Raw genomic sequence first — 18,745 nt, forward strand, 5'->3', positions numbered from 1 at the left:
AAAATATATATATTTTTTTAATATTACAGTCGCAACACTATAATGATGTATGCGCTTTACTTGATTTGCGACATCTGCATACCTGTATTAAATTGTTCCACCTGATCGTGTGGCACAGTTTACACGGCTCTTATTAAGCGCTCCTCAGGGCGTTCAACAACAGTTACTTGTGGCTTAACCCGGTGTTTCAACAGAGTGTATCGTGTATTTTGTAAATTAAAGCTACAGTACAGATTTTTTTGAGCAGGGTATTAAGCCTGAATAGGGTCGGATCCAGGATTTTTTTTTATAACTAAGCAAAAATATTTTTTGGGAGATTACCGCCCAGAAGGGGCGTTAAAATACGCTAAATGGGCGGACCTAATGGTAACAACCAGCGTTAAAAAGTTCAATAAGTAACAATATATATAAAAAATAAACAGCTAAGATATATAAAACATGTAAACTATCAATCAATTAGCAAGTATATATATTTAAAAAAGCCTTTATCTCTTATTCTGTTCAGCAAACTCATCTATCACTTCATCAGAGATCACAGTGATTGACCTGTTAGACATGATAATTGCTAGGCTACGTAACCGTTCCTCCGACATCGTGTTTCGCATCTGAGTCTTTAAACGCCTTCGCCCAGAGATTCACAAGTGCATAAGGTTACAGGAATTGTAGCCAAAATTCTAAAACTTCACGGATTGATGGAAATGTGTACCTATTTGTGGTTTTAAGTAAAGAGGTGATATCTGTTGGTAGAGCGCCTTAATAGTTTTTCCAAAATATCCCCCCCCCCCTTATATTCAACTAGGCATATGTTACTATGGGCCGGAATATCACTCGCAAACAATCGAAGGAATTCCTTAAACTTAACTTTCTAGTTAAATCAAAATACCTTCACAGAAATACCAGCAACACCTCTTCTAGGGTCAACAATTGTGTTGAATAAATTCTCCATTTGTTTATATCATAAGCTTTGATAGGTGGTTTTAATAGGATGCTTCAAAATTAATAAATATATAGAGTGACACAAATTTTAAAGGTACTGCCTGCATCACATATAGTTTACTCCTGTCAGGAATCGAACCTGAACCTTTTACGAAATTGTATCATAAATATCAAACCATTTGATCACAGGAGTTTAGACATTTAGTAAAAGAATTATTTTACCTCAATAACATTAAAAATTGATAAAACGCACATAAGTGATATGACCAAATGACGCATTTTGAAACACATTTTGCTTACTCAATCATGGCTAGTTCTCTTGACTTGGTCTTTATATACACATCACAACCATCCGATAAACATTGCACAAAAATATAGTTAAGCGGTTGATTTAAAATTCTCAAAAGTCAGGGTTTCATCATGAATTTGCAACGCAGAAATAGATCTGTAAAGAGAGTTACCATCTCCACTGACACTGCATAACAAAAACAATACATCAGATAGGAAGGTAGTTATGAAATAAAAAATATTAGTAAGATTAGTAAGATTTTTTCTATCCATATTGTTATAGCTATATAACATATGTCAAATAATCTTGGCGGAGGGCACCACTACGATGACTTGGCTTGAAAATTGATGGATACGTTTTCCATCCTTAATACAGCTTTCGTTACCACTCATCATACTGGCTCAATATTCTCTCAAGATCCAACCACTAGTGTATCATTGCGTTATTAAAAAAATCTTATACAAAAGTCATGGGTAGTTAGCTTTTATTGTTTCCTCAATGCAGTTTCTTTGTTATGAACACGTGCACGGTCAAAGTTACAGACAATTAACATTGCGTTGTCTATTTCGTTAGCAGTTTTAATTATTCGCGCCTCTTTAAAGAAATTACCAAGAACAAGTTTTATGATAAGAAGAAGAGAACAACAAATTTTTAAGAAGATTTTGTTGTCAATATTATTTGTCAATATTATTTTGTTCCGCAAAACAAAATAATATTGACCAATTGTTTTTGCTATGACGGAGTCGCAACGGTTGTAAACTGTGTTTTTATTTTAGCCTTTGTTGCGGAAAGTTATTTTTTAAAAGTATGTTACAGTTTCAACACTATAATGGTGTGTGCGCTTCACTTGATTTACGACATACTGCATACCTGTACTAAAGCGCTCCACCTAACTGTGTCGCACATTTGCAGTTCTTTTTGAAGCGCTCCTTAGGGCGATTCGACGCCGGGTTTCCCGGCTAGTCTATATTACAATACCCGTATACGTCTGTCCGTCTGTTGCCTGTCACGCAAGATGGTAGCTTAGCTGCGCAAGTAGCGAGACGCACGCAGTGCGGTATAAAAAAGACGGGCAAACCTGGGGATTTGTCCACGCGCTACCGACTAGTCCCTTAAATAATAGCCGTTTTCGATTTGTCTGTTCGTAATGGTGTCAACCGCGAACGAAATACCCGCCCGCTATCGCAGGGACTAGAAAACCTTTGGGGCCTCACTAGCACAGGGATGAGTTTCTGCTAAAATAAAGAACCAATCAGGAGCGGATTTTTAGATGAATAACCAATCAGACACTAAAGCTCTGCAGATTCCTTTGCAACACTTTCTTACGCTTCCCCGAAAGCAGCGTGAAATTTGGCAAGGAGATCGAAGTAACTTAGTGCTGGAGAAAGGAAAGTTTCTTAACTTGTTTGCAATGTTTTTTTTAGTTGCGATAATTCTAGGAATACTATCTGTGTTCTGATAAAATTGCAGTTTCTTTCAAACACTTTCCGGTATTTTGTCTGCTTGTTTACATTTTTGTTTATCAATCTGTTATGGCTAGCTAGTTACCCAGCCAATTAAAGCCTGTATTATTTTTATTTGTCTTTTATTGTCACGTTTTCTAGCCATATATAAAACATATAAAAACTAATTTTAAGGTTTCAGCTACAAACGTAGATTTTCAGAGAGCATCAACGTTAGCTAGCTAGCTAGCTATAGCTAACCTTATTTATTGCTATTATTTGAAGGTTTTTATTTAGTTTGGTACAAGAGCTTTTTTCTGTCCTAGCCAAAATTGTTTATTTTCATGTTGTTGCTATATAGCTAGCTGTTTAGGTACCTCTGACTAAAACGTGAAAGTAACCAAATGCAGTTTTGCAACAACAAAATGTTTTAATTGATAATTCTTATGCTAAATGCAGTTAGGTAACTACACGTTTTATTATTGTGATGAGAACTTATTCCGCAAAATAAAATTTTTAAGTAATTTTTTAACTACCAAGAAAATTTTTAATTTTGTTATTATTTTAGACCTCAGCTATATAGCCTTACATTCTATCGTAAAATTTGTGGACTCCATAGAAAACTCGAGAAAAAACTCGAGAGGAAACACATCTCCCCGACTAAGGAGGGCTTTTACAGATATTATAAGTATGCAATTCAGTATGCACTTTCTATATAAGTTTAAGCCTTTTGACTCCGTGTCACAATTACTTGCCTGTTTAAATGTTTTACCTGATACTTCTGTAAGGATACGCGGTTTGTGTTACTCGTTACTCCAATTTTCAAGCATGTCAAAGCTACTAAGGAATGGCCTGGATACTGTAACTTTTGTTAAAATAAAAACACAGGGAACAACTTGTTATTATTCTGTCTAGCTAAAACAATTACATAGCAATTTTATTTTGTCGTATAAGTTTTCGTAAAGTTCTAAAATTAATCGTGATTTATTTGCAGCTTAGAAATCAGATGCTGAAGATAACACAAAAAGAATGAATAATATTGGCTACAATAAATATTAGCATAAAAACTATACAAGGTAGCATGAAGCTAGCTAGCATCCAAAATCTTAAAATTCATACGCTTTAGATTTACACTAATAAATGTGATAAAATATTCATCCTAACATGTGAATTTTTTTCTTAGAATAGCACAATAGCTACATTTTTTACTGATTAACTAATTGAGACTTTGTTTGGGCCACCACAAATTGATGTATGTCAGCCTCGATAAATTTTCATAGAAATGCCAGTCGTATTTGTTATACTTCTTGAGAAAAAAATATTTTTTACTGTATAAAACCCAAGTCAGTGAATTTACAATCTTATCTCCAACTTCAATTTGACGCTAAGCTCATGATGTAAAAAATTGTTGTACCCTTCCTAAGTTCTTTCTAAATTAAAGTCGTATATAACACTTTGTTGGTTTCCGCATTGGAAGTGCAATATATGAACTTAAATAAAATTGTCAAGGTAGAACTAGCTTATTTGTCTATAGATGGTCTCGTCAGCATTCATATGCTCTAAACACGTTTTCATATGTGCCTTCTATTTAAAAAAGCAGACCCTGTAATAAAAAAAATGCATTTTAAATTATTAACTTTATTAAATTATTACAAATGTAAAAAATGCGATATGCTGTATCTTTTTACTGTAGTAAAACATTACCTCAACTCATGCACCTTCGTCTCAAGGGCGAATTTAGGTTTTTAATGAAGTGATATAAAATCGCAGCTAGTCACCGCCCAGAGCGTGGCTACGTTACAAGGGCGTTGTGCGACGTTATGGCACCTCTAGGAAACTTAATTTTAACTTAATTCTGTATAAATTTGAAACATTCATAGAGTGATTTGACCAATGTATTATAAGTTAAAACGTATTTTATGTATGACTAGCTGAACAATACAAAGAATGATTATGATTATGAAAGAATGATTATGAAAAGGTTGTTCAATGCTGATCTTTTCTTTAAAACCAAGTATGGTTGGCAAAAGGAAAAAAATAATTCTTTGAGTTTTCCACAAAACCATTATTACAAGAATTGAAATCCTAGAAATATGTTTCAGTCAAAATTCTAAGAATATAACATATTCTATGTTCATATTTAGTAAACGACGCTTTTATAGCTCACAATGTCCTTCAGTTATTGCCGATAATTTGACCTAAAATTTCTACTGCAAAGAGAAAAATAATGAATCAGTCTAATAATAGGAGATACCTTTGATTCAGAAAAGGTGGCAAAGAACAGCACACACTCCAGAAAACAACAAGGCGTAAAAAGATGCAAAAAACATCTTCTGGAAGCAAAGGTGAAAAAAACGCGTATTAGCAGTTCTCATCGTACAGACATTTAACAACCTAACAGGGCTGCTGAGAACGACTGCGCATGTGCTTTGATTCGTTCACAATGTTCTAAGACTTTTTGAAAAAGGCGCCAACGTGTTGGGGCTATCAACCGAAGAAAATCATTTTGTGGCATTCGGCTAAACAAAATGTGTTGGGACAATCAGTCAAAAATGACGATAGGGCAAACAGTGGAAGCTTAAGCCATCAAAAAGACTGAATCGCTCACACTTTTGTGACTTTTGAAACTCCTGAACAATTGATGGCATTCTATTAGGGAATCTGTTCACAGATGCAAACCATATTTTGCGTTGTGGATAGCGAAAGATCAGAAATTCTTAGCTCTAAGATACTAAATACACAATATTTCTTAGATTTACAAGACTAGTTGTAGAACATGCGCATGATATTGTAAAACACACGGGCTCCAGAATACAATAAGTGAACTGAGAAACCGATGGGGGTTACCAGAACGGCGTGACTTCGTGCGCAAGATAATAAAGGAATGTCGCGTATGTAAAATATTCAACGATTAAGCCGTACGCCTATACGAAGCGCTAGACTTGCCTGTGTGTCGCTTATATGACGATAGAGCATGTAGCGCAATTTAAATCGACTACGTTGTGCCCGTATTCTTAAAGAACACCTATGGTGCAGCGATATGCACAAAAGGTTATTGGCCTTGATAACGTACACAATGAACAGAACCGTCTACCTAATTTGTTACGAGATGCATCCATTGAGATTACGTTGAGATTTAACTTGTAAGCAGTTCCATGGCAAGAAAGGCAAACAGTAAAGCAATGTTTGAAAAACAATTTTGAAATTTCAGGGGATGCAGACGTAAGACAGCAGAGGCGAAATGGCTATCAACAACTGCATATTGATGCACATTGAAAGAAAAGACGAAATACTGACCCAAATGTGAAGAGGATAGACGAAAAGCAATCGCGTTCCACGTGGCGTATCGTACCCATCAGCTCACTGTTGAAAGGATGGGGAAATGGTAATGTTCGTAACGCAAAGGTGACGATGAACTAGCCATAACTTTTATTGATGAACGTGATATTATACAATCCTTGCAAAGTGGTTCTTTTTTGTGCGTTTTTAGGGAGTGTGAAGGGAATCTCCGGGGTCATGTATCCCGGCACTTGTATCATATACCCGTGTCGATTAGCGGCACGTTTGTTTTGGTTAAATATAAACAAACGCATGTCTTACTGAATTCATAAGCATGCAGGTGAACTGAATAATCTTTGCATTTTGTTGCTTATGATGCTTGCACATACGATACTATCATACGTTAAATAGTTAGAAACTTGTTGTGCGCTCTCCTTCGTTGTTTTTCTTTTTGCCTTTGGTACCCAGCCCTCTCGAGGGACGGTACATTGTGCGTTGGTTTCTTAAAGATAACAGTCACGTTTTAGAAAAATAAAAGTTATTACTAATATTACATGTACGAATATATTAGCGTTTCTATAAAACCATCGTTTTTTTTAATTAGCGCACAAACAGCGAGCATTGTAATATACTAGCTGGAAGACCCGGCGCCGAAACAGCGGGTTAAACTACAAGTAGCTGTATGACCCGGCGTTAATAGTGTTGCAGCTGAACATATATTTCAAAAAACAACTTTCAGGTAACGATAGCTGAAAAAACAGAGTTAAAGAACCGTTGTTACTCTGTCATAGCAAAAACAATCAGTCAATAGTATTATAAATTGCGGAATCAGTTCCTGTGAAAAAAATTAATCATGACACGGGCTGAGCGATAAGTACAGTTAACAGGTGTTGTACAGGCGTATAGGGATAAAATCCTCTTGAAAGAGCTCTGTCGCAGCCTCAGTTTAAATAAAAACACAAGAAGCAGTCCCTTGCTAACACTGTGCTGAGCGGTTAGTCCAAGCAAACCATGTTGCACAACCGTACTGGCGTAATACACTTTTTTAAATAAAATTAACACATTTTTTCATTCGGACCTAATATTTGTTTTCAAAAAACATCTTTCCGACAAACTTCAGCTAAAATAAAAACACAGTACAACTTGTTGTTACCTCGTAATAGGGAAAAGAGTCGGCAACATTTTGCAGAATATGGTTACGAGAAAGTTTAAAAACTAACTGTCACCGTGGGCTTGGCTCTTAGCACAGGTAAACTGTATCATACATGCGCATATGCGTAACATATTTACAAAAAACAACATATTTCAAAATAACAGTCCATTGTTAACACCGGCCTAAGCACATTTTACAGTTCAACAGAGTTTAACTGGTGTATAGGCGTAATACTCTTTTCAACAATAAACTTTATCGCAACTTCGGTTTAAATAAGAACACAGGAAACGGCCCGTCGTTACCCCGTCCAGATAAAAAAAACCTTTCAGCAATATTTTTTTGGAATAAGCTTTTATGACAAAAACAGTGTAGCAACCAAACTGCTTTTTCATTAAGCGTAAGAAAGATTTGAAAATTTTATTGTAGCCAACTGTATTTAATTGGCTGCTTTCACTTTTTAGCCAGTCGTAACTAGATAACTCCCAGTTGCAGCTTAGTAAAATTAAATAACACAAATAGAAATAATACTGGATAAGATAAAAAGTCGTATCAAACTGAATAACTAGCTAGCTCCCTTGAAATCTATATATATGTTCGTATCCAAAATCTTAAAATTGGGAAGGTTAAGATTTGTATGTGACAAAAAAACGTAACAATATATTTACCTTAACATGTAAAAACATATTGCACAAAAAACAATTTTTTAAAATGGCCGTAATAACACTGTTTAGCTTGTTTTGGGTTCATGTGCTCGCCCGTCCTTTTATACTACATTGTATGCGTCTCGCAACTGTGGTACCATTTTTCGTGACAGACAGACGTATACGGGTTTTTGCACCCATCTCTCTGCAAACAAGACAAAGCCCGAGGCTCTCACTTGTGACAGACACGGAAAGGTTGAGAAGAAAACGATGACACGCAAAACCAAAAGTTACCTAGTGCGGAGATGCGAAAAGTGGAAAAGCATGACGATAACAAATCCGTGCCTGTCACAACAGGTGTAGCGTGTATTCTCGCCTATATGATGAATTATGATCCCAAGTGTTTTCCGTGTGTAGATATTTAGCACACGGGAAACGAAGTCTTCACAATCCTTTGCATCACGGTAAATGCGTAAGTTGTCACTAATGCTAGACGCTCTGCCTGCGTGTTGTCTTCTTAACGTATGCCAAAACAATAGCAACAATGCCAGCAATTGCAATGTACAAGTGCTTAGCAAAAATTTAACAACCTTTGCTGCAACTCTGAAGGGAAGGGAGATTACCGTGCTGATGATTCCAGGATGTGCTGCCCTCATTGCTAAATATTTCAAAAACTAGCTGTCGCCAGTACGATGGTTGAAACCAGTAAACTGACGGCTAAAATGATACTTGCTATGGTATTTTTTAATCTTGAGCTTCTCTGTGAGAGACGTATCATGCTATACCATTTTCATCAAAGTCTCTTTAATTGCCTTAACTCTGGCTCTTAGTAGTTTGCTGTGATGCATGCCAAAAACGCGAAGTACTTTACTGGCAATAAATGACTCAGAGCCAAGACATTGTTTTAGAGTCGCACACCGCAATATTAGGACCGACGTCTTGTGAAAAATAGAAACGTTTGCTAGATCTCCTAGAAAGTGAGTACAAGCGGTATTTCCACAACATCATTATCCTCTACCCCAAGATACAATGGAACTCTATTTACCTGGAGAGAGCCATGCTTTGAAAAGACGAGTACATTTTCCATACACACCCTAAAGATCAATATTTTCCCTGGATACAAAAACTGTCGTCAATCCTGGGCGGCAAAAAAATACTCTTCGTATGAAATGATAGCAGACGAATCTCTCGATGAGCGAAGGCACTCGTTGCTTGAACTATCCATCTCAAAGAGACATAAGGAAACATAGTTTATGGTCTTTAACACAGTCTTATACTGGTTTACCTAAGAACCTTTTAATACAGGAAAAGGAGCTCTTTTTTCTGGTATCCGCATGAATAAAACTCATCTATGAAGAAACTCTGGAAGAAGATTAAAAATCAGCTCAGAAAGTCAAAACATGCGTGCCTTTATGAGACTGAAGCGCCCTAGACGCTATAGAATTCTCGGTCGCAAAGCTCCCCTGGAGTTACCGGCATGCAAAACAAATTTTTGAAGAAGATGTTTAAGAAAGGATGGTTTCACAAAGCAGCATTGAATTAAAACTAGAGATACTTATGAAAGCTCTTCCAGCACGTTTCCGAAAGACTCGCCGATAAATTACGTGTATAGAAAGTAATGTTGAAGGAGCTACATTGAATCACATGGTGTTATCTTGAAGGTTTAAGTAGATAGAGTACCCCAAATCATACCCTGACTTTCGAGGTAGAATACGAGCACTTATCGATGCATTTATCAACGGGGACAGGCATGTGATGCAACATAGTTTCTGTTATCAATGGACTGAAAAAGCTCTAAAATGTTTTTGTATACAAAACCCTAGTTGGACTTCTTCCTAGAAAGAAAAAATGTCCTCTTTAAAGCTGTACCTGCTGGTGTCATCTAGACTCTATTCGATGAGCACTCACGCCCTTTATTTAAACGAGCAGATCTCGGAAGATTCTTATGAATTGAAGATATTCGTATTGCTTGCAGAAAGCTTAAAATAGCTGGACAAACCTGCGCTGATATATACTTACTAGAGGACCAGCGTCAAGTAAGGTCTGTAGAAGTGACAAAGTAGCTTGCAGGGAAGGTGTAAAAAAGCTACAAAATAAAACCAGGGAGAAACAACAAGTCATCGGTGCACATGACTTGGAGCTTGCAAATCTTGGAGATAAAAACTTGCAGCTGCTTCAAGCAATCGATAAGCTACGACAGCGAAAGGTTCCATACGCACAAAATCCTGGTGAAGGCAAAATGATCGCCATATATCGTAAACATACCACAAAAGACGACTATGAATATCATCATGTCCGTACTACTGTGCGAGTGTCCAGAGACGCGCTTTCCCCACCAAAAAAAGTATGGTTCAGAGATAACTTTCTGAGCTCTTAAAAGATTGTTGTTAACGACTGACGATATGCACGCCTTTAACAGATTCGAAGAACATAGATATACTTGAATGACCTAAGCGTTTCTGCACTTAAATACTAGGGTGTCCTTGAATTTTTGTATAGATTCATCCATACAAAACCCAAGTTAAAAAAATTATCGTAACCGAATGCGTCAGCTGTCGCTAACGCTACCACTCTTTCACATACTCAAGAAGGACTTAAACTTCATCTGGAATTAGAATGAGGTCTTACCACGATTTGGACCACCTTCGACGTAGTACAACACACGACTGTTTGGCTGTGCTACGATACGATTCAGCCTGAAAAACTTTTTCCTCCACCATGCGTCGATTACACGTCTTTTTTTTATTTCTGTGTTCTTCCCCGGGTTGAAGCAGGTAGAGGTATGGACTTTTCTAATAGGTTCTTTTGCTGCGGACACTCCTCGCTCTTCGCAAGTAGTGCTTCTTTAGGCTTGATGGCTTTTGATGCATTTCAATCAGATTGGTTATGTTGAAGTACGGGTAGTCGATCTTTTTTGGAACACGAATGTGTCAAAGGGAGAAAAGCCGACGAGAGAGCCAATGCGTCTCCTTCTTTCGCGAAAATTTTCGTCCAGTGCAGAGGTGCTCTGACTTATATTAGATGCGGCTCAGTTTTCAGCTTCTTGCTCAGATACCGTATGTTATTTTGTCATCTCTTTATGACATAACAAAAACGATGTGTTATTTTATGCGCTCTCCTGCATCACAGCTATGCGCCCTGCCTGCGAATCAGGCATATTTGTATACTGCATATCTTAACAAAGGCCAAAGATCCAAAGATGAACGTGAGTTTACTGTTTTTCCTTTCTGCAGAAGGTACGTAAAAGTCTGAAAGCTTTGGTGCCTTTTCAACAGTGGATTTATAGTACTTTCTCATACTCTAACTCGGAAAAGTCTACCCCTGCCTTTCGTTGATGTTCGCGTTTTTCAAAGAATCGGTCAGGCTTAGCCTAACGGTCCTTGATCCACTGCTCCTGGGCAGCTTCTAAACATTCGTTGGCGGTTTCCATGTTTCTTGCGTTCTTCTTCCCCATGTCTCGAGAACTTATTAAATAGGTAGTTTGTTTCTGAAAAAGCCAAACAGTAATGGCTGCACTACGATTACTACTATACTCACTTTTGAGATATTTCTGTTGCCCACATAGACTGGGTATTGGTGCAGAGCAACCATTTGACTACTCCCTCAACTGATGCAGCCTCTCCATTTTCGCGATACTTATTATAAGATAGGTATTTTGTGGTCAATATGCCACTCGCCATAGTTATTCCAAGACATCCCTTCGACAAACTGAGATGCTATATGAGCTCGAATCGTTTTATACATCACAGCCACGGTCCTCTGAACAACCGAGTTCCTTGTTTCCCTGCAGAGTCTGGCGAGTTCGAAGTCGAACAATGTTCCAGAAATATCCCACAAGGATCACATATGGGACGCATCCTCTTTTCCCTGTCATTTTCATAAATACTTCCACTGCCACAGGCTTTTGCACTTTGATCTTATCTTATTATGCTCGCAAATACTTCCACCTCCACAAGGTTGGCATCGATATCTCTATCTGCCATGCTCGAAGATACTTTCACCTTCGCAGGGTTTGCATCTACACCTTCGCTTACCATGCTTACAGATATTTGTGCCTTCACAATCTCCGTATTCTGATCTTCGTTTATCATGTGGGCACTTGGTACGTTCTCTTAACGCTTTGGCAGCATTTAAGCACTTGATGCATTGGTTTGCTGATTGTCAGTTACGTTTATTGACCTTGAAAGTGTCAGTAAAGAAGGTTTACATTTTACGCATTTCCTAGTTGCTTCCACCTACGATGGACGCTGGGCAAAACGTCATTCTTTAAGAACGATTGAAGCTGGAATCCGGCTCTTTTGACGGTCACTTCTCGAGTTGTCTGCCCTGTAGCAAAATTGTCGTGTCATTTTCAGAACATCGTTCATGTCCATCTTCGCAGAAGGTCTTGTGATCCCCAGAATCTTCTTCCCTGTTAGGGCGTATGTAAAGGTGAAATCAAGGAGTAACAAGGTCACGTGGGGCATGTCAATTATTTCCTTTTCATATTCCGTCACAGTCGTCAGTTATTATAGGTTCATGGACAGACTTTTTTTTTACCAACCTATGGCACAATTTTCCGGTCATGACACAATTTACCGTTGCACCACAAGTGTGGTAAAAGCCTGGGCGAGACGTCCGTCTCTGGGTAGGGCATGCTCTCGCCTGTGCATCCCTACCTTTCTGCCAGGACTAAGCCTGGTACCACGAGATTTTAGAATACTTCGAAGTTTGTACATACACCTTCGGTATTGCCTTAAGTATTGCACGTGGCTTGTACTACGCATCACCGCGCACAACTGCGTATTTATACGGAAAGTTCTGGCTTATTCAGAAGTGTGTCAATATCTTTAAATGGATGAGGCGAATGAGTTTGATCTATTTTTTACTGCTTTATACTCATAGAAGTAACTCTCGCTTTCTGCATGTATTAGTGTTCTTATTGACTTTCTACAACTCCAACGACATATTTGCCATATTTTCCTTCCACGAAACAGGACATGGCTATCAGGGCAATCATCCTAGACCCTATAAATTCCACTCTGGATAACCCTTCAGTTCTGGCCTAATACTATTCCGTCACAAGCCAGTTTTTCATATCTTTAGTGGAGATTCTTGGTAAAGTCGTAAACCAAAATAATGGTTTAGGAATGAAGGAAAACTGCTTTGTTGCGTTGTTCGTAGGTATTTTGTTTCATGCGTTTTGATTTACCAGCATTTTGGTTTTTGAAAGCATTAAAGATCTTTTCCTTGATTTTCTTCCCCGTCGAGAGTGTGTTGGGAGGTATGTCAAATAATTTTGCTACATCTTTATTTGATTTCCCATTGTCCAACTCGATCAAATCTTTATACTTTGTTTCCAGCGTTTTCTTATTGGCGTTTTGTCCCTTAGTCATTTTTAATCAAGAAGCGAAAAAATGTAGAAAGGCAAACGTTTTAAAAAATAACATTCGAAAGACAATTTTTGAAATATAGAAAAACATTCGAATTTATCAAAGCCCTATTTACACTCATTACAAACATTCGAATTAGTGAGAGAATCGTGCTGAAGGATCTGAAGAACTGTTCGAATTATAAAAAGTTTCGAATTAGAGAAATTCGTATTGTAAAAAGTTTTTTTTTTTTAAAGAGTTTCTTAAGAAAAGTTGACGATGAAATCAAATACAAATCAGAAATTTCAGTACTAGAATTGCCAAAGAAATGAGGAACTGTCGGTACTTAGAGCCTTTCACTGGTTTATTTTTCAAACAAATAACGTTTAGCAGATTTTTTATTTTCGTGTGAAATGCCAACGACATATGATTCCTTTATTTGTGTATGTCAGTTTCAGTGCTGATGCCAACAGAATATACTTTTACTGTAGAACAGGCCTTACACGTTGTCACATGATTTTCAACTAGTGGAATTTCCAGAAATTCAAGGATTCACGACTGTCAGAGAAATAAAAAACCCTGGAGACGAAGTTGCAAGTTTAAAACTTTATAAGCTCTTTAAGACTATATGAAAATCTGGCCAGCGGTGATTTATTAACTAGCTATCGAGGAGCGACAAAAGAAATATATCTTTATTGAGAATATAAGAAAATAAATTTTAATTTTTTTACTAGTCAAAACAATATATATATATATAGGTATGTATATACATGCGAATGAAAAATCCAAGAATGATTTATTTGCCTTGTAAATACTTTTGCTTGACCTAAAGTTGATCGGCTTGTTCATTGCGCACTAGTGCAAGTGGAAACCGGCATAACAATGCTTTTGAGTTAAAGTTATGAATAGTTAATGACTCTCCTTCTGGTTTTTCTTAGAATTGTTACAAAATGTTTAGGGAATCTTTCTAAGATGGAGATCTTTAAAGATAAATTTTAAACGTTGCGTGAACGTTTGTGTGAATGAAGGTTTAAAAATAAAAAAAATAAACAGTATAAACTAGACGTACAAATATGTCTTCCGTGGTTTTTAAAGAAGAAGCAAATACTTCATACATTAAGAGGCTATGTCTTCCTCTGGTTTTTTCGTTTCTGTTCATCTGTTTACTATCTTTCGTTGGTTATATGTACATGAGTTCAGAGAAGAAATTGGAAGAGGGGCTTGAAACATTGCAGACCAAAGAAGATCACTTAAATGAATTGTTATCACAAGTATCGGATTCCGATCCAACCGATCAGAAAAAATTCCGCCTTTACGCCGAGCTGTTGTCGAACTACACGAAAATATTTCAACAGTTCAAAAAAGAAACAAGGAACCAAACTGTTGTTGCAAAGACTCTTGGGAAGGTATAACATCTCTATGTCAACAATGTCGTGTGATGGACATACAGAATAGCAAATACGACATATATTTATCTACTTTGTTTTAGCGGGTGATTGAATTTTGAGGACGGGCGAACCAGTAGACTTTCTTTACATGCTGGCAACTAGCATTCTTCAATATTATCGGTTAAAAAAGCTGCACATTTAACATGCTGCCAGTTTTGCCATCATGGGCTCAAAAGCTAGACCATCCAAACTTTCTCCTGATAAATTTAAAGTGGTTTTTAACTTAAACTCCAAGTCTATACTTTATCTAAACTTTTAGAATACGCTAACAGTCCATAAAATGTGGCAATGAACCTTTTTTGAATAAAAAATAATAAATATAAATAATCTCTCTAATGAATAATATATTCTTCCATTTTATAAGGCATATTCCAGTTTTTCTCGATCACTGAATTAGCTAAGGCTCATTTGAGAACAAAACAACAGAAGAGTACCAAGTATAGGCCAAAATAAAAGTGCATTGGTTTCGTTCCGTTTCTTCGTAAAGTTCTTTCTCGAGATTGCTTTCAAACAGTTTGCTAATTCAAAAAGACGATAAACTGGAAAAAGCAATATATATTTATTTATATATACTAAAGTTGACAAAAAAGATTAACGCACGACAGATCAGAATTGCTCTTCTTATATTTCTTACATCAATATTTGGCGCCATTTTAATGAGACTATTTCCTTTTGAACAGAGGGTCTCTATAAACAGATCCCATGTTCAAAAATGGCGGGAAATTCCATGTAATTGAAATTTTTTTACCTAAATTTTTTTTATTATTCTGATCATTTTCCAAGTATATTCTTCATTGTCAAGTGTACGTTAACGTTACTTCATCTAGTGTATTTTTTAACTTGATGACGTCGTTTCTGTTTTAGGACAAAAAAACACTTACAAGAGATGTGACCATTATTAAATTAATTCTTTCACGTAGCTAACACCTGTCCATTACATAACAGCTGCTAAAGTAGTTTATTATTCTAAAAAGACTAGTGCTTAGCCTGTACATTTCAACTGTCACAGTGATAAAACTATGACGTATTTGTTGTTTTTAGCTTAGAAATTTTGTGTGTGGTTTAGCATAATTGGCTTTAGTCGACAGACAGATTGCGGCCTTATTAAAGAAAATTTTGAAGTTAAGTACATTAATCGTAGTCAGAATGTGGTCTATAATTGCATCTCAAAATCCATTTATTTTCTATCACGATTTAGCAGAATTTCAAAAATTTCATTAAAGTGATGTGAATAAAACTAAACGTTTGGAGAATTGAGATATTATGTTGGACTGTATGTTTGAAATTTTGTTTTAGAAGCCATTTGCAGCTGTCCAGATGGTCGGTAGAAATTACCAAAAGCAGCAATCACAGGAAGGTATAACATTGGTAAATTTAACCCTATTCAGTCCGGGCTATTTCGGGGCTCTAAGAAGCCGGGGGACTATCTAAGCCCCCCGCTCCCCTCCCAGGCCCGAATAGGGTTAAGAATAACTTTTTTTTAAAAAAAACTCACCCTTCACGATTATTTTCTTATATTAGATACTGCTATCTATAATTGGAAGACGACGTTACAAACTGGTAATATATCAAGTTTTCAAGATTCTTACATTATCATAAAAACTCCTGGTTACTACTATGTCTACGCACAGGTAAGGCAAAACATAATTCTAAATATAAAATACTGATTATCTACGCTATTACAGAATGTTTCAAATACTTTTAGATGTTCTTTTCCGGAAATAAGCACTTCCGCAAAGACGTTCTGCATTTTTATGTCAGAAAAAATCGTCAGTCGAGAATAATAGTTGCAACCGTCCCTCGCAGTGCATGTCAAACGTACTGTACCAAATACATTGCGCGTATCGTCAAACTGACGAAAGATGATGACCTTTCAATAGCTACTGCAGATAGCGGCATCAATTTTAGCATGTCTCCCGATAAAGCTCAATTCGGAGCATACTTATTGATGAAAGGGTAAAATGTTCATCGAAACAATAATTTCATGCAGCAGGCTAGCTCGGTCTTGTTTTCTAAACGATACCAAATTTATACAATCACCCCACCAATAGATATTAAACAGCTGTTAAAGCTATTAAACCATTGCTGAAGAATTAGCCTGCGCGCTGAATATTAAACGATAGATTAGATAGTATAAATAAAATAACTACCACATAATTTTGCGCATGATTTTGTCTAAACTGTTAAAGTGGGCGGGATGCAAAAGAAGCAATCGTTTATATCAAAATCAGTGTTTTCACGTACAAGTAGAGGGAAGTAGTAGTAGCTATTAGATAACAATAAGGTAGAATGAAATATTTTAGACACACAAGTTTTAGCATGTATTTGTGGTACGAGAAAATGTTTGTAACAAGACAACAATTTTTAAAAAAAAGATTTTTATTGTACTTCTTCACTTGTCACATTCAATCAGAAATACTTCCTTCCATAACCATTCCAGACCCTATCATTCGCATTACCAAAAGAAAAAGCTGCGAAGTAAACTGTTCAAATATGTCGGATCACATATCATTTAAAGTCAATGTTCCTAAATTGAATGCTTCCGTTTTTTTACGTGCATGATGAGAAAGCTAATGTTTTGAAATTGTGTGGAAAACAGCAGAGTGGACCTTGTACCGAGAGACGGTGCTACTATGCAGCGAAATCATGATTTATTACTTTTACCATAAATCCATTTCAAAGCTATCACCCTAGGTAACCTTATTGTATGGTTAAGCCTAACTAATGAGGGGGGGGGGGGGGGGGGTTTGTAGTTGTCCTTAAATTTGTAGTTAGGGCGGGTGTTGTATATTGAAGTAGTTGGATTTTCATTTTGAGGTCAGGAAGAAGTTTGCAAAAACTGGCGTCAGAGATAGCTTTTATTTTTTCCAATGAAACATTTTTATCCGACCATCGTGTTAAGTAGCCATGCTTAATATCTTTCATTTCCCAATTTTATTATTTTTATAAATTATTTTGAATCTTTATAACTATGGGAGTTGATAGTTTGTCAATAAATTTTGATAAAATTTTGTCCACGTGACAAATGGTTTGGAGTTACGAAATAAATCATCGTGCCATGGCAGGAATAAGAAACTAATTGAGATACAAATCCAAAATACGTAAACCATTTGCTGACGTACAATCTTTATAATCAAAGAGTAAAATTACGCTTAGTATATTTAAAACCTGGACCTAGACGTTTACAAAAAATTCTTATCTTTGTCAATACTACAGAAACGAGAACAAATTTATTTTTATCTCAATACTTATTAAAGCAAGGAAATTGGCAATGTGAAGTAACACGTACTCAACAACTTGTGGTTCAAGTAGTCCGGACAACACTGTAAATAAACGTATATACAGTATACTCTCGTGAAGTGGGAAACTTAAGGGACGGAGGAAAAATGTGCTACTTAGCGGGCGTCCTAAAGCGAATTTACTTAAAAGTATGATTTTCATCAGTAGCTCAATATTTCCCAGTTATTGACAGATTTCTCGAGAGACTTAGAGAGATCTTAGAGGGATTCGTAGCTAAATTCACAATTACAGTATGGTGCTAAGTAATTGTGTTTAATTTTTCTCTTTCTATATCTCAGCTGCGACATGACTGCACTTTCACGAAAAGAATTCAGGAAAAGTTTGTTTTGTTTACAAAGTTTTTCTCCCGAATCATTGCAATGTCTTTACTCTCAGAAAAATATAAAATCATTTCATTGAATGTCCCAACTTAAGGAAAGTTTTTGCTCCAAGGGACGGACAAAAAATGTACTACTTAAAAGTTTTTATTTAGATGTTTACATTAAAATAAAGTCGATGATTCGAATATAATGACTTCGAAAAAGTTCAATAAGCCAAGTAAATCAACATTTCATCTGTTTTCAAAAAGAGTTTAGGTTTAGCTAGCTTTAGTAGATGGAACCAGGGCTAACTACACAACTTTTAATACGGGACAAGTCAGCACTAAAAGGTGATCAAGCTAGCCAGCATACTTTTCCAGCTTTTACGCAGCTAACTAGCTAACAATGTAGTATAATTCCTACCTGATAAAAAATAAATGCATTAACCAAAAAATTATTAAGTTCTGTTAGCTAGCTACTATAAACTAGCACGGAATTTTCTGGCCGTACAAAGAATACACCTTATTCGCGAGTGTGTCGTGAGAATCAGCTTATTGTGTTCAGATTGATGATTGGATTTGTTAACAATAAAACGAGTCATTCTCTT

At 36.4% G+C, this 18,745-nt stretch overlaps 1 protein-coding gene across 1 annotated transcript; it reads left to right on the forward strand.

The window, feature by feature from the left end:
* Positions 1–14,074: 14,074 nt before the first annotated feature.
* On the forward strand, positions 14,075–16,929 carry LOC130635632 (uncharacterized). Its single transcript, XM_057445020.1, has 4 exons — positions 14,075–14,497; positions 15,836–15,896; positions 16,061–16,170; positions 16,245–16,929. The coding sequence occupies exons 1-4, from the start codon at positions 14,165–14,167 to the stop codon at positions 16,497–16,499; spliced, it is 759 nt and encodes a 252-aa protein (XP_057301003.1). The 5' UTR covers positions 14,075–14,164; the 3' UTR covers positions 16,500–16,929.
* Positions 16,930–18,745: the final 1,816 nt, after the last annotated feature.

Source organism: Hydractinia symbiolongicarpus, chromosome 3, assembly GCF_029227915.1.
Source record: "Hydractinia symbiolongicarpus strain clone_291-10 chromosome 3, HSymV2.1, whole genome shotgun sequence".
Taxonomy (NCBI): Eukaryota; Metazoa; Cnidaria; class Hydrozoa; order Anthoathecata; family Hydractiniidae; genus Hydractinia; species Hydractinia symbiolongicarpus.